The following is a 17,780-nucleotide window of genomic DNA, read 5'->3' as shown; positions in this document are numbered from 1 at the left end:
CCCCCCCCCCGCTCCTTGTCCCCTGACTGCCCCCTCCTGGGACCCCTGCTCCTAACTGCCCTCCAGAACCCCACCCCCTACCTAAGACTCCCTGTGCATTGTCCCCTAACTGCCCCCTCCTAAGACCCCCTCCAACTGCCCCCCAGGACCCTACCCCCTACCTGTACCCTGACTGCCCAAAACTTTCTCCACTCCCCCCAAAAAGCCCCCCCCGAACTCCCGATCCCCCCCCGTTTCTTGACTGCCCCCTCCAGAACCTCCCTGCCCCTTCTCCTGCCCCCCTTACCCTGCTGCTCAGAACAGGGTGTTGGGCTCTGTGCGAGCCGGACACGTGGCTGAGCTCCCCAGCACAACAAAACCCGGTCCCTGGCCCTGCACAGTGCTGCCGGAGCCGGGCTGCAGGGGAGAGCTGCCGGCTCAGAATGCAGGGCGGAGCTCCTCTACAGCTGCTCCGGAGTCCAGCCCGGGACTTCCCTGCAGCCCTCCCAGCCGCTCGCTCTGCTCTGCCGGGGGAGGGGGGAAATCCCGGACATTGTGAGTGCTTTACAAATTCCCCCCGGATGCTATTTTTAGCACAAAAAGGAGGACATGTCCGGGTAAATCCGGACGAATGGTAACCCTACCTTAGCCCAAGCCTCACAAGCCCAAGTCAACTGGTGTGGGCCAGCCATGGGTGTCTAATTGCAGTGTAGTCATAACTTGTTCAAGATTGATATGTTCTTAGGGTAAGAATAGAACAAACTGGGGTCCTCTTCCTCTCCAGGACACAAGCACACATATACAGTGCTGCTAGAGAGGCAAAACAAAAACTGTTCCTATTCTACTTCAAATATAAAAATAACTGTCTGCTTCACATATGAAACAGAGCATGGAGACTAGTTTAGCTTACACTACAGATCTTATTTTCCTTTCTTTAGTAATGGCAGAAGGGGAAAAGACATCTTTTAATACAATCTTCCTAATGTGCCACAGAACACAAACAATTTAGTGGTTGGAAACATGTTTACTTATTGACTGATTACTGAGATAGAAATCTAATCCACGATGTAGCTCAGTGTTCACTGGCTGCTAGCTACTTTCTAACTTGTACCAGGGTTCCCACTAGTAATATCAAAGTAATGGTCACTTGTCCTCTCCATCCCCTAATATATGAAGAAACAGAATGTGGTGCATCTTCTGACAGTGCAATCACTGACCGAAGACCTTTCAGACATTAGAAATAGGCATCCTCTCTGCAGCAGACCTACACAGCTGTGATTCCAAATATTGTTAAAACAATCTTTTAGGCTGTCATTAAGTAAGGCCTGGATCCTGCAAGCAGTTCCATATGGGTGGACCTCTGCACGCACGTGAGCACTGTAAACTTGAATGAGACTCTGCCTGGATATAGGGCCAGTGTGGTTGCAGGATTGGGAGCTTGATTAGTATGTCAATAAATATCAAAAGACAACATAGTGTCTCTAAACTTATACAGAAATTAAATGTTACATGCAGTAGTGTTGCAGCTATGTTGGTCCTAGGATATGAGAAAGACAAGGTGGGCGAGGTAATATCTTTTACTGGACCAACTTCTCTTGGTGGAAGGTACAAGGCTTTGAGCTTCACAAAGCTCTGAACATTACTTCTGCCAACAGAATTTGCTCCAATATTACCTCACCTACCTTGTCTCAGTAATTAAAGACATTTTAAACTAAAAATTGTATACAGGATATTCTAGTAGTATTCTGACAAACTGAAAAAAGGGAAAAATTAACTAAAATACATGAATAATGATCAACATCAATGAATACAGACACTTCAAGAGAAATACATACGCTAATTTAAACAAAAACTATGATGTTACACAATGATAGATCATTTCATAGGTTAATACCGCCACTGGGCGTAATCTTCCTGATGTTTAACTTATCATATTGTCAGTTTCTTGGAAGGAATAAAGTAGTAGTTTTTCCTCAAAGAAACCAAGACTGCAATGAAAAACATATGTCTACAGAGAAATATTCTCAACAGTAATCTTTGTAATTTTATACTACTATCAAATGTGTTTAAAGACAATGAAAATTGGGGCTGAGTTAATTTTTCCAGAGTCATTCAGACATGAAGTTTAGATGCTGAGATGACTTTGTTGTCAACTTCAAAATCGGATCTTGAATATATCTTAACAATAACTTTAACAATTTATCATGCTCTGTAAATTAGATATGTTTGCTTAAAAGTTTCCATGGGCTGTTTCATGAAAACAAAACTAAGAAAAAATACTTCACTGCACTGTACTAATCTGGTCAACACAAGACAAGTGATACAGCTCTGGAATGATATGAAAAGCTCATGCTCTGTCCTGAATTCTTCCATAAAAAGGCTGCATCACACACACCAAAATGCCTGAGACCACTGAAGTCAATGGAAGTTTTCCATTGATTTCTACGGGGCCAGGATTTCTCTCTAAAAAAACATTGATTTAAAGCACTCCTTTACAAGTATAGTCAGGCTAAAATTGTTAAATTTTGCAATTTTTTTTTAAAGGAAGCATTTTGTCTCTAAAAACAATAAAATTCAGTACAGTTTGATTAGGAGGGGAAGTAGCAAATGTAGGCTTCGATTCAGCAAGCTACTAAGTGTGTGCACAACTTAAAGTGTGCATAAGTTAGTTCCACTGAAGTCAATATAATCTTGCTGAGGCTTAATTTATCACATTGTCAGTTTCTATTAAGTTAGAATGAATTAGTTTTTCTCTGAAAAAACAAGGCAGTGGCAAAACAGAAGTCTAGGGAGAAGTATTCCCAGCAATAATCTTATAATTCTACCAAATCTGTGGAAAAACAATGCATTTTGGGGCTGTATTACTTTTCCATGAGAGACAAGGTAGGTGAGGTAATATCTTTTATTGGGCTAACTTATGTTGATGAGAGAGATAAGCTTTTGAGCCACACAGAGCTCTTCGTGTAGGCTCAAAAGCGTGTCTCTCCCACAAACAGAAGTTGGCCCAATAAAAGACAATACTTTCAGCCTCTTTGTCTCTCTAATATCCTGGGACCAACAGGGCTACAACTCTTACTTTTCTAAGATCATTCATGTATAGTGTTTAGATTCTAAGGAGACATCTTTGAAGTCAGCAAGGTATTTAAGATTGTATGCAACTCAAGTCAATGGGGCTACTCGTGTGCCTAAAGTTATGAGCATGCTTAAATAACGATGTGGTAATCAACAACAAACACCACCACCACTACAGTTTCATTAAAATTTTCAGTGAAGTTTTTAAAATTAATCTTTTATTTTAAATCAAATTTTAATCAAGATTGTAAAGCCAACTGCTTTGTATCAGCTCAGTGCTACATCATAGTACAGTGTAACTGGAATGAAAGCAGCATACAACATATTTCTGCATTACATTTCATATAAATGGTATTTTAGTAGGAGAACTGGATAGTCCAGAAGATTGAAAATAGTATATTGGGCCTTTTACTTCTAAACCACCAGATTAAATTGCTAGGGATCAAAAACAATTATCACCTGAAGGTAGCTTTGTGGCCTGTATAAAAAATTTGGTTCACTCAGTCTAATTCAGGCTCAGCAAGAGTGCACAGTGAAGAACTAATTGCCATAACAGGAATCCTTTTTGGCAGCCTCAGCAAGGAAACCAAATCCGAATGGATACGGAGATCGAACTACTCTGTCACCCACAAAAATGGCCCCTATAGAACTTCACATCAGTGAGGGAGAGTGCAGGAGTTTGCATTGCTGCAACCCATATTGTATCTGTTATCTGAATAAACAGAACAATTTGCCAATGCAGCTACTTTCACAAGAGCTGAACGCACTTAGGTAATTGTTTTAGAGAGAGGGAAAACACCTTCCATTGAAACTTCTTTTAGGATGATTTTGATATTTATTCTGATTTCTGATATACTCACAGTAAGATTTCCATATTGGAGGCTGGTATTCTTCAGCATCTAGAATTAAAAAAAAAGAAGAAGAAATCAATCAATTGGCAACTCAGTCAGACTGTCAACATATGTCTTCTGTAGAGACCACAGCTTGTTAGCAATATTAACATTTCCTTCTCAAGAGAACTGCATGTTTATTTACAGTACAGTTCTAGAGAAGAATATCACGTTAGAGAAGTTAGAGAAGAATATCACGTTCACTACTTATGGACTCAATACCATTTTTACAAATTATTTAAATATGACAGAATTAATTTCTTACCAATTTTCATATAGCTCCTTTGCTCAAATATATTTAAAGTAATTAACTTGATTGGTCAGCTAGGGAGGGAGTTCAAACAGTATTTACTTGGCTTGGCATAATAAAACAAATTATAATTTGATTTCAGATCACGTTTTTAACCTATTTATCAAGGCTTTAAAAGTAAGTAACAAGCCAATAAACATGTGTGACTCAGACTGGACTCAGATGTGTGCAGATCTGATTATTCCAACATGGATGATTCAATTAATTTTCCTACCTTTAATCCAATGTGTGATTTACAAATTTTCCAGAAACTGAATTAGCAATAATAATCAAAAAAAAGTACAGTGGAAAAACTGCAACTGAATGTAAAAGACTAAAATTATTATCCATTGGTGCAAAGAACAGACAAACACAGGAGACAAAAAGCTGATACTCTGTGTTACCAAAAGCATTACATGATGCCCCCAGGAAAGTTGTTTGCAGTGGGAATTGAACCTTAGACTTCAAGATCTAAAATCATGAGCCTTTACTACCTGAACTAAAGGCTGTAGTAGGCTCATATAAATATCCCAGCCACCAGCTGCCGGGGACAGAGTGCAATACTGACTGGGCAAGCCAGCTACACTCTGGGCTAACAGACTTGTGTATTTTAGTTTAGTTCATGCTTTAATATCCAGAGATCCCAGAATACCTCACTGTCAACAACCTACCCAGCTTGAATTCTAACAATTAAATAAACAGCTATTTCTAAAAGGGTCACGTATACTAGTTTGGCACTAAACTGTCATATTGCTAAACACTGTAAACAGTCATGTAGGGGCATATCATTAATCTTCCAAATAAAAAGATGCAAGCTAATTAAAGTATTTGGTATTTACTAAACTCCCACTCGAGTTATGCTAATGTAATTAAATTACATTTTAATAGCTCACTCTCCGTGTCTATTTATAAATACACACATTTTATATACCTCCATGAAAAAATTTGTTTACTGGAAATGTTAATGATTAACTACAGAATGCCACTTTTAACTACTTTGTTTTTAAAAAGAGAAAACCTAGCAATTATCACAGTTATTGCCTGGGATGATAATCTGTAACAATTCGCAGATATATTGCTCTTGAAGTCCACTAGACTTGAATTTCAAATAAATCCACTTCATCTGTTGTAGACAACACTGCCAAATTTAAATGGCTCTCAAACCAAAAGAGGTACGTATATTAGAGCAATCCGAGGGTAACTAGCTTTCTACTTCATTATAATTGGTAATTATTTTTATATTATGTGAAGACGTTAATACACATGTGTCAAACTCAAGGCCCGCGGGCCACATCCGGCCCGCCATACAATTATATCCGGCCCGCGAAATCGTTTTATATATCTGTTTTTAATGGCCCTGTGATATGACGCCCCAATAACACACACTACAAATCCCATGATGCAGTGCAATTGCCGCCAACGGCAAGCCGCGGTTCAAGTTCGCGGTCTGTTGATGTATACAACGCTAATCTCAAATCAAAGCTAGACCCCAACAATGGCCAAGAGAAAAATTGATTCTGAAAACCGAGGCTTTCAAAGCCGGTGGGAGAATGAGTATATGTTTACTGAAATTGCAGGTAAACCAGTGTGTCTCCTTTGCGGGAGTAATATCGCTGTAATGAAGGAGTATAACCTAAGACGGCACTACGAGACGAAACATGAGAACAAATTCAAAAACCTGAGCGCAGGACAGAAGCTACAAAAGGTAGAGGAGTTGAAGAAGAATTTGACATCCCAGCAGACGTTTTTCACCAAAGCAAAATCACAAAGTGAAGCTGCTGTGAAAGCAAGTTTCATTGTGGCCGAAGAGATCGCCAAATCAGGACGGCCGTTTACCGAGGGGGAATTCGTAAAGAATTGTATGATGAAAGTGTGCGACGTCCTTTGTCCAGATAAAACGCGAGCGTTTGCAAATGTAAGCCTCAGCAGAAACACTGTTGCTAATCGGGTTTGTGAGATGGCGACTGATTTGAAAACACAGTTGATTGAAAGAGCAAAAGATTTTGTTGCATACTCCCTTGCCGTGGATGAAACTACTGACGCGACTGACACTGCACAGCTGGCGATATTTATCCGTGGTGTGGATTCCAATTTGTGCGTAACAGAGGAAATACTGGACATTAAATCGATGCACGGGACAACGAAAGGAGAAGACATCTTTGGAAATGTATTTCAAAGTGTAACCGACATGAAACTGCCGTGGGAAAAACTCGTTGGACTTACAACAGATGGCGCACCTGCTATGTGTGGTGAAAAAAATGGACTGGTGGGAAGGATGCGCTCAAAGATGCGGGAGGAGAACTGTGCCGGTGAGTTGACAGTGTATCACTGCATCATACACCAGGAATCGCTGAGTGCTAAAGTCCTAAAAATGGATCATGTGATGAACACTGTAACACAAACCGTCAACTTTATCAGAGCCCACGGTTTAAATCACCGCCAATTCCAGTCTTTTCTGCGGGAAATAGATAGCGAGTTTGGTGATATGCCATATCATACGGAGGTCCGGTGGCTAAGTCGGGGAAAAGTTCTCAAAAGACACTTTGAGCTGCGAGAGGAAATCTGCCAGTTCATGGACAGTAAGGGGAAAGACTGCACAGTTCTGCGGGATGAAAAGTGGAAATGTGAGTTGGCGTTCCTGGCTGACATAACGTCGCATCTTAGCGCTTTAAACCTTCAACTCCAGGGACGGGAGCACATAATAACCGATATGCATGATGCAGTGAAGGCATTTCAAGTGAAGCTGCGCTTATGGGAGACACAAATGCACCAATGCAACTTGTCTCACTTTCCCTGTTGCCAAGTAATACGGAACCAAGAAAGTGCCACAGTTTTCCCAAATGCCACCTTTGCTGAAAAACTCAGCGCGCTGCGCACTGAGTTCGCACAGCGCTTCAGTGACTTTGAGGCACAGAAAAGTAACTTCGAGCTGCTTCGCAACCCATTTGCAGTCGATGTGGAAACCGCACCTGTAGAAATGCAGATGGAGCTGATAGAACTGCAATGTAACGGGACACTGAAGGCAAAGTACGACACTGCGGGGCCAGCACAGTTCACTCGCTTCATTCCTGAAGCGATGCCGCAGCTCCGCCAACATGCGGCTCGAATCCTGTCCATGTTTGGCAGCACATATCTGTGCGAGCAGCTGTTCTCTGTGATGAAAATTAACAAAACGTCACACAGGAGTCGCCTCACTGATGAACACCTGCAATCGATCCTGAGAATCTTCACAACACAGAACCTAACCCCAAACATAAACGAACTTGTTGCAAAGAAAAGACTCCAAGTATCAGGCTCTGACTAAATAGGACAAGAAAATGGAATGTTATGATTTGTTATGATTATACTTTTGCTTTAAATTCAATTTTTTATTTATATTTTCAGATTTTTTTAATATTCCAGCATGTACAGATTTTGAATGTATTGTATTGACAGGATATTTTTTTATGAAGAGCAAAATATTTTAAGTTGAAATGTATTTATTTTGGAATGATATCCTGTATTTTGGTTCATATTAATGGTTAAAAAACATAAATATTTAGTCTGTTAAATAAATGGTTATACTGTTCGGCCCGCGAGTTTTGAGTTTTGGCCCCCTGTGCAATTGAGTTTGACACCCCTGCGTTAATATGAAAACAGTGAAATGTATTTAAATTTCAAGTAGAGACAAACACTCATTTTTCCCTATGAGATTACAATTCTCAATACATTCTTTTTCCAGGTCTTCTGTATAACTGGTTCTTCACATATTGTTCAACACAATGCAATTTAATAACATGAGCCACATACAATACATTGTCAAAAACTTTATTCTCTTCTCTGGTCTTTGCATACACAGGATCAGTGGAGAAACACTATCTGACATACAAAATAGCTGAGGATCTGGCCCCAGGCATTTTATTACTGAGTTTACACCCACCTCCATGGCTTGCTTCCTAAAAATTTTCTGCATTTCCCAGAACACAACAAAATCTGCTTTACTAATTGAGAAATATTTTCCATTAACCTCTTTAACCATTAAGGTAGCAATTATTGGTTTATCTATTATATTGATCTGGGAAAAAGAAAGCCTATGAATTGTTGGGTGAGAAAGTACACACAGTTTGGACAGATGGAAAGACACAGGTACTAGAACTAGGGGTGATGGGGGTGTGGCAGCACCCCAGGTCTTGAAGTTGTTTCCATTATATACAGGGTTTACAGAATGTCTTTCAGCACACACACACCCATATCAATTGTTCCAGCACCCCTGCTTACAGATGAATGTTAGTTCTAGCAGTTAGAAAAAGCAAAGTGAATCAGGTTATGTTCTTATACATCAATGAGGCTATAAATGTTTATAAACTGCTTGACACTGTACAGCCTAGTTTCAGACAGACTTGTGGTATGGAGATAACATTAGTCACTGTAAAGGACAATCTTCTCACTTGATGATTATGTCAGATCTGTCAGGCTGTGGCCCTGACGGGAGGGGGATGGATTCACTCCTCAGTGGATGAAAATGTTCCTAAGTGGGAGTTCTCAACAAGTGGTGAGGGGCACCTACGTGCCATTACTAAGAGACTCGAACGCATGACACTGCAGGGTTCCATCCTACTTCTCCAGGTGTATATCGTATACACGACTTACATAATAATACCTACCATTCACACAGTGTAAATGCTATCAGTGTTATTTACTGTCAAACCATCATGGATGGTATTTGATGGCACAGATCTATGTGGAAGTGATGGACAGCTGGTTTAAACTCAATCCAGAGCGACAATGTTCCTGTTTATGGCTCAGGGAAACATGTAATGGAACTCACAGGTATAATTTGTTGTCCCATTAATAGGGGATGAATCCACTACTAATGGGACAGGTGCAGAATGCAGGTATCATGCAAGGCTGCTCTCAACAAAAGCTCAGGGTATCTATTTCTATCTCTGAATTATTTGGAAAGTCCTCCCCTCTCCATGTACCCAACTGTAGTCATACAATTCCCATCATCACTTGCAGACAAGATTACTGTAATTCACTCCTTTTTGGTTTCCTGGTCCCTGGGATGCTACTCATACCATTAGCTACATCATTTCTGCCTCTATTTAGCAGAATGGAAAACTGTTCATATCCATTCTCCACAAACAGTAAGCAAGCCAAGAGATACATTTCAAAATTTGATTGTTGATTAACCTTACATATTGCAGATTTCCCCCCGCCCCCTTATTTCATATGTGACGTGAAATCACCTGGGTTGTTCTTCACTTTTCACCATCAGGTGAAACCTGGTTTGGATCACTGGAGGACTGAGATTGTCCATCAGATTTTGGGTGATCCCCTCAGTTACTTTATGACAACTTAATATCCTTTGTTTTTGTCTATCTTGTATAGATGCAGGAGGTTTGAAGAGGGGCCACTGAGTCCAGGTTTCATGTCATTTTTTTTAAATAGTGCCCAAATTGAAGGAAGGTGAGGGCCTATTAACATTAGCTTTGATCATAGTAATTAGGTGCTGATTGGATAATAATAATATGCAAAAATAAATGTGCTGACATATTCCTAGACATAGTACATGCTTGTTTCCTATTGCTGTTTTATTGAATGACCCACACTTTCAACAACTATTTGGGACCTAATTTCAGAAAGTACTGTGTTACAAATAAGGCTGGCACTAGACGGCACTAGACATCACTTAAAAACCAGTGAGCATAAAACATCAAATGTGAAACAATCACAAAATGTCAGAGGGTCAACTCTAACACAAACATTTTGGAGTTTAGAAAGGCTGACTTTGAAAGACTAAAAAATGCCCAGAGGATTTTATTTGAATTCTTTATTATATTGGGAATGTACTACAGAAGAGGCACATAAATTTAATAAAAAGAGCTGGAAAGACTAGAAATGGCAACAGATACTCACATAAAGAATACTAACAACAATATTGTTTACCTACGGCTTTGAAATAATTATTTGTCTTCCAAATTGGTTGTATTACAGTATATCTAAAAAACTATCTAGAAGCTAGTTAAATGGATAATAGAGAGAACAAAAGAAATCTGAATGCTAACTTCAGAAAATATTTCAACAAATCAAAGGATTCTCAATATACAGCAGTTCGGTCACATTAGGCAGAAAAAATAGTGGAGAAAATTGGTCAAGTAAAAATGATACCGGAAAATGGGAATGAGGAATGGCAGATTAGTTCTACAGTTAATTTGCTTTAGTCTTCACAAAGAAGAAATAGAATAAAAAACTGCTTAAGAAAGATATTTTCATGTAAGGCTGAAGGAGAAGAATAGCGGTTGAATAAATATGAAGCTTACAGTGAAAGAGCGTATGAAAGGTTTTAGACAGCTTTTAGATGCAAGAGACAAGATCCATGTAACAAGGATTTTTTTTAATTAAAGAAAAATAAATAAAAGCCCACATCTTAAAAAAATGATGTTTGATAAATGAGGGACAACCTGTGAAAAACAAGACCTGAGGTCCATATTCAAATTCTGTTTGCACAGCAACCACCACCCCATAGGTTATAGACCTAAATAATTATTTTGTGCAACTGTGTATGTGCTATAATGCATGGACTTCAAGTCTCATTTTTTCCATGCATGGCCCAGATTTTTATTATGCCACCAAAGACATCACCTATTATTCTTTGGAACGTGGTTGAAGAAGAGAATTTGAGGGTTATTTTAATCCAGTTTTAATCTGAATCAATTATTGCAGTTCAAAAAGATGATGATCAATTGTCAAGATTCAGAAAAAAGTCCATCAGCTTTTTTTTTTTTATTGCTCTTCGATTTTGGTGTACAGGAGTTTAAATACCGAGCGCTGTGCAGTCAAAGTACATCTAATCCAATGGAAATCAAGCTATTCTCTTGATTCTTTTAAATTTTAGGATTGATGACCCATTGGAAAAGAGCTCTAACTGCTAAGATCCATATATGACATGTAGTGAGTGAAAACATTTCTTACTTAAAGATGTCTTGCCACTGCAGCTTGTCAGGAGTATTGAAAAGAATTCAGTGTACTTCCTCCAAATAGTTTGATATTAACAGTTTAAAATCAGTGCTTCTGGTAATGGATCAAAATTAAATTCTACAGTTACTACTACTACTGAGTATCATCATAGAATCAGGATTTACTTTCTAGTGCACTGGACTCTTAGCTATGAAGATAAATCCACTGTAACTATTTCAGTTCCACTTCAAATTAGTTCTACAATTTATCTAATTTCTATCCAGAGGTTCTGTCAATAGGATTGCTTAAAAACTGACAATATCGCCTAAATGATAGTGGCAGTATCATTCTCACAAGTGATGCGGCATTAAGTATAAGTGGCATAGTAATATCGTTCTTTCTACATTCCAGCTAACAGTGGTTCTATGCAGCGTCCAAACCTAGGTACTCTGAAATCTTAGTTTTCCCCAGAAAGTAGAACTGGGCTCTGTTGTGGAATACCGGCAATCTGGGTTGATCAAGGGTTTGTCACCCTGAATAGCTTGTTGGCCATGTTTTGGCAGCTACTATGGAAGACAGGGAAAAGGATCTTTTTGTCTTTGCCATGGCTTCAATGCAGGCTTATAGAAAATCTTTGTACTTCTGTCTGTCTGCCTAAGCCAGGGCCGGCTCCAGGCACCAGCTGAGCAGGCTGGTGCTTGGGGCGGCAGATTGTTCGAGGCGGCATTCTGCCCAATCCTCGGGCGGCACAGCCGCTTTTTTTTTTTTTGGTTTGTTTGTTTGTTCCGCTCCGGCCGCCCTCTAGGGGGCCTCTTCCTCTTCCTTCCCTCCCCGCCAACTGGAGCAGAGCCCTCGTGGCAAGCGGCAGCGCAGCAGGAGGGGCCGCGTGGCAGCGCCCCTGCTGTAGCCCTGGCAGCCCCCTTCTCTCTCTCTCCTGCCCNAGAAAATCTTTGTACTTCTGTCTGTCTGCCTAAGCCAGGGCCGGCTCCAGGCACCAGCTGAGCAGGCTGGTGCTTGGGGCGGCAGATTGTTCGAGGCGGCATTCTGCCCAATCCTCGGGCGGCACAGCCGCTTTTTTTTTTTTTTGGTTTGTTTGTTCCGCTCCGGCCGCCCTCTAGGGGGCCTCTTCCTCCCCTCCCCGCCAACTGGAGCAGAGCCCTCGTGGCAAGCGGCAACGCAGCAGGAGGGGCCGCGTGGCAGCGCCCCTGCTGTAGCCCTGGCAGTCCCCTTCTCTCTCTCTCCTGCCCGCTCCCCCACCACCCCCCCCATCCGGTCCCCCTGCACTCGCGCTCCGGCCACGCCACAGGTTTTTTTTTTTTGCTTTGCCGTTCTGGCCACTCCGTTTTTTTTTTTTTGATTGGGGCGGCCAAAAAGCCAGAGCCGGCCCTGGCCTAAGCCTGAATTCTCTGCCATCAGTGCTCCAACTTCAGTCCTCCTCTTCATCTGACAAGTAATTTGAGAACCACAGTGACATGTGGGCGATGGTAAGAAAGAGGCCATTAGGAGTCATTGGGTCAGTGACTGGGGCTAGTATGCAGTTTTAACAACCCACACGATCCACTACTTCAGTCTCTTGGTTACTATTTTTTTGTTTTTTACTGTCGTCTTCTGAACCAGGACTACAATTTTTTTGTTCTATCTCAAAGATCCAGCTTTTGAAGATAAATTTCCTGTGAATGAATTATAGATTTTATACAGTTCCACTATATACTACACCTGCATTACGATAGTGTATTATTTAATCTTGGGGTTTTCTTTTAAAATTTTTTTTTATTCAAAATGAGGATGAAGATTAAACTCAGGGTTTCTTGTTTACACTATTTTTCACATTAAATATATATCTACATTGTCATGTAACTGCTAACTAAAAGGCTGTCTTTCAGAACAGTGAGATTAAACAGTAATATTTATTGACAGATTTTTTTAAATAATTGCAATTATAATATACAAATGATTGGAGAGGGGCTGGGGAGTGAAGAGGAGACAGTTGCATAATTTTTCCAACATGAAAGCCATCGTTGCATTATTTGTTTTCCACTGTGTACTTACTACTTACCAATAACAAATGTTCATTTTTCACTTCTTATCTAAATCCCTAATGAGAGTACAGAAGGTGGTGAGTGCTTATTATGCTTTTGTTTGTTTTGGAGTCTCTTGCAAATTGTATACACACACAAAACTACCTCAGTTCACCATATCACTGTACCATTTTCAGTAACGTTGGAAACTATTTTAAATATGCAATATTTTCAGATTTTACTTTGTCATTTGGGGGATTATTTTACTTATATTAAAGCAGCTGTTATAATCCTATTTGACTTGCATTTTATGAAAGGCAGTTCTTTTATTTAACTAATGAATAAACCACACAATCATATGAGAGTCTCACTGAATTCTTAAATCAGACTGTGCTGTGAAGAGCAAAATGAACTCCCCCCATAGTTAATAACTAGCAATGGAGCCGTTGAAAGATTTCAATGTGTCATGAACACTGTTTAATATTTCATGGAGAACATAGGAATGCCCATGCAGAAGCCAGCAGTTGTCAGCTTTATTGCAAAACTTTCCTTTTAATCAGAAAACAGCCATTTTAAAAAAAAATAATTTAAATGATAAGAACATGCTTTAACTTATATTTTGGCCTATTAGAGAATTTCACCTCCAGCATAATGTACCAAACAAGAAGCGCCAAATCTGTTTACTTACAGCACAGTTTAAAAATTAGCATGTTCCTTCTGACTTCAGATGTTTCCTACTGTGCTGTTTCCTTTTTTTAAAAAAAATCAGCAATAACGTATAATTTAAAGTGTCAAAAATTCTAGCAAAAGGGGTGGAGTTCCGTTCTGCACAGTAATTATGCTGAAACAATAAACTTTTAATAAGAACAATATAAAATGACAAGTATTTTGTATTTTTTGCTTTTAAGCCTACCATAAACTTGGCATTATACCGCTGTATATATCACGTATATTGGCTCATTCTACTAAGTACAGTCTTTCTAGATTTTCCCTTCTCATTCACTTTGTCATCCTTCTGCTTCAGATTTAAAAAGTAAAAGTATTTTCACTAACATAAAACACTGTTAAAGAGTTCTATAGGGAATTTAATCTAAAGTGATCAGATGTATTTTACAAAAATACAGATTAAAAATACGGATTTTGTGAATGAATTAAATGCAGTAATGATAAAAATTACCAAGCACCAAATGACAAAATGCTGTCAATGTCTAAATACACCGCTGCCTCGATATAACGCAACCCGATAGAACATGAATTCGGATATAATGAGGTAAAGCAGTGCTCCAGGGGGGCTGGGCTGCGCACTCCGATGGATCAAAGCAAGTTCAATATAACGCGGTTTCACCTATAACGCAGTAAGATTTTTTGGCTCCTGAGGACAGCGTTATATCGAGGTAGAGGTGTAGTAAAATAAGTAACAATGGTACAAACCTACTAGAAGGAAAGGCAACAAGGCCCTACTGTGACAGAAGAAGATTTGCAAGATGATCTGTTTACTGAATTGTCAGTGTACTCAGTGTTTGTTCAAATGATCATATCCATCTGACTGTAAAGATGTTTTTTAAAAAGTAAATAAAATATTGCTCTTTTGAAATCTTACTTGCTTTTCTGCATAAACTATGAAATTTGTGGAGACCTGTTGAACTTTCAGTGTATAAGTGTCAAAGACAACACTGAGCATCTAATAGTGAGAGAGACCGTATAAATGCCTCAATGGATGGACAGACAGAAAGAACAGAGGGTAACATTTTCAGAAGTGTCTAAGGCACTTAGGAGCCTATGTCTCATTGAGCTTCACCAAATTTAAGCTCCTAAGTGACTTAGGGGCTTTTGAAAGTTCTGCTCATGCTATACAGTATACAGAATTAACATCATTCTAAGACAAATTATAAAAACCTGGTGGCCATGAGAAATTAGATATGAAGATGCAAAAAAATGCTATATGAATTGCTACCTTACTGCTTGATTGGGCAAACATCTGTTTTAGTTAATGGCTGTCATTACACTCAATATGGTCATCAAACATTAAGCCTGATGATTGGTACCATTATATATTTTCCAACTAAAGCCAGAATGATTAAAATGTAGCATATTTCACCTCATAGTCTAATGCTAGAAACCTGAGGGCCAAAATAAATTAGAAAAACATATTTGAGGCCTCACAAGAATTAAAGACTTCTATCATTTTAGTAGAAATAAACAAATGACATCACATTAGCAGACAGCACATCTTATGCACATCTAGTTTTCTTCCTAACTAATAACCAGTTTGTTCCTGGATAAAAATCAGGACCAGATCATCAAATGGTGCAAATCAGCGTAGCCCCACTGACGCCATTTTATCATCTCTGAGAATGTGGCACTGTATTTTCAGTCATTTACATATTGCAACTCAAAAAAGAGCAAATGCCCAAAGAAGCCAACAAAATATCCCATGTACTATTTGAAAAACATTTGACTGAAATAACTGCAATAGTGCCAACAAATATTCACAATGGTCAGGGTGAAATATTGCAATTAGAAATGTTTCAGTTGAAATAGTGTCAGCATTTTCCCTGTTCCAGAAATGCACTAATAAATTGACACAGTGCCCATTTATCTGACTCATCAAAGGAGCCAATACATTCCCTGAAAAGTTATTAACCTTTAGCAAAATCCAAATCATTGCTTTTGGTGGCTCTGTTATGTCTGCCATGTGTCATTTTATCAGTTCTCTCACCAAGGGCACATTCTTTCTTCTTACTATTCAAGGGTAAATGAGGAGGTCCTCCTATTCCTGTAATTGATTGTGTAAGCTAGCCAACAGCTTTTCAAAGATTATGAACCTTTTACTCTCTCCTACCCGCCCAGCATTTACTATTCTCTAGATGCACACATACAAATATTTTTAAAAACCTGCACTGGAGATTTAGAGTAATCAGAATACAGTGGAAATTTACTAATTCATACTGACTGGGAGACCCATTATGAATTAGTGAATTTGCTTAACTGTTTGTTCACTAAATATTTGCAATGATCACAGAATATACTGTACTTGGGAAAAACAACTGATCTCAAGGAGATTACTCACATGCTGAAGTATCTTGCTGAACTGGGGGCTTAATAAGAATTCAAACCTAGGTCTTCAAAGATGAAAGGTACAGCACCCCCCACAGTTAATGACAAACTTTTTTTTTTTTTTTTTTTTTTTAAAAGGTTGACAGAAGAAGCTCCTCCTTTGACTTTCTTTTGCATGGGAATATCTTGTAATTTTTTTATTGAACTTACTTCTGTAAACTAGCCTGTAACAGTTAGGAAGAGAAAAGCTATAGTAGGTGTCTCATAACTTATTTTATTAAAATGTGATGAATTCTCATGAATCGTAAATTAGCAGTACCTTTCTGCACACTTTACCTTTTTATTTTATTAAAATGGAATGTAATTCCTCTTTTTTATGTACAATTTTGTATGAGTGCATCAATCAAGTTGAGAGCCAATTAAATTAATTATTAGTTAATATGGAGTTAACATTTGTATTTGATTGATCATTATCAGCTATCACTGAACCTGAGCCACACTTCATACTTCCTTAGATGGAAATGAAAATTTTACAAGTCTTCCTATAGGACCTCTAAAATTTCTATATCCGGTTGTTAAACCTAAACCCAATAATAAGATCCTAGTCAATATAAACATATGTCATAAAAATGTTAATATGAATACATATTCTTCCAAACAATCATAGCAATCAAACTACTAATATATTGGAAAATTGTTAAAACAGCATCACACACCATTTCCTTTTGGAAAACAGTTTATCCCATAGTTTCCTTACTCAGGAGTAATTTTAATTGCCTTATGAAAGTCTATAGTTCTTTCAGAAACCTTTTACTAGTGAACAGCACTTTTATTACTGCTAAAGAGATCTTATAGTATTATACTGTAGCAATATGCCTTCTCCTGAACTGAGCAGAATAAATTTTGGAATACACTTATCTAATGTTTTCTGAAAGTGTAGTTGAAAGGAACCAGTATTCTCATATTTTTTACAATTATCTGTGACAGATATGACAATATCCTTGACAAACCTTACTGAAGTAAGTTAATTCTTAATGAATAAAGTGTAAGCCTTTTAGGAATTCATTGTATTAAAAATGCAAGTATTTATGTACTATCGAGAGACTGTATGTATTTCCATGGGAAAGGGAGCCCTCCAGGCTCTAAGAAAAGTTGTGGGGGGGGGCGGGGGAGGGGTGTTAAGCAAATGCACTCAGATTGTAACACCTCCAGTGAGCTACCACCACCTGGAGAGAAGCTTGAATATACAGATTCAAACTGAATTCTCCAGGGATCATCAAACAAAGAAATGATTTTTGATTAAATAGCCTGAGTTAAAACTGACTCAGGGCCTGCTTTCTGATCCAGCAAATGGACAGGACCTCTGGTCAAAGCGGGGACCCAATGCTAGGGAATGGTTGAAGGGCTTTGGTCCATTGAGCCCCATAAGACTTGGGAGTTAGTGCAGAGCTAAAGCTATTATACACTGATGATCACAAGACCCTTCTGTGGGATTTGAAAGACTATAACCAACTAGAACCCTTGCTGGACTTAGGG

General features: G+C 38.9%; 2 protein-coding genes across 2 annotated transcripts in view; one reads left to right on the top strand and one right to left on the bottom strand.

Annotated features, from left to right (window-relative positions):
- CHN2 (chimerin 2) overlaps positions 1–17,780 on the bottom strand; it is a gene marked incomplete at its 3' end in the record, with an annotated part of 196,252 nt that overhangs the window by 107,531 nt on the left and 70,941 nt on the right. The window contains 1 exon segment of the mRNA XM_034760711.1: positions 3,912–3,950. Coding sequence (XP_034616602.1) covers positions 3,912–3,950 — 39 coding nt within the window.
- LOC117872351 (general transcription factor II-I repeat domain-containing protein 2A-like) lies at positions 5,496–7,808 on the top strand. Its single transcript, XM_034760709.1, has one exon. The coding sequence runs from the start codon at positions 5,726–5,728 to the stop codon at positions 7,532–7,534; it is 1,809 nt and encodes a 602-aa protein (XP_034616600.1). The 5' UTR covers positions 5,496–5,725; the 3' UTR covers positions 7,535–7,808.

The sequence above is a fragment of the Trachemys scripta genome, chromosome 2 (genome assembly GCF_013100865.1).
Source record: "Trachemys scripta elegans isolate TJP31775 chromosome 2, CAS_Tse_1.0, whole genome shotgun sequence".
NCBI classification, from domain to species: domain Eukaryota; kingdom Metazoa; phylum Chordata; order Testudines; family Emydidae; genus Trachemys; species Trachemys scripta.
Note: the sequence above shows the minus strand (reverse complement) of the source record. Positions and strands in the feature narration are given on the sequence as shown.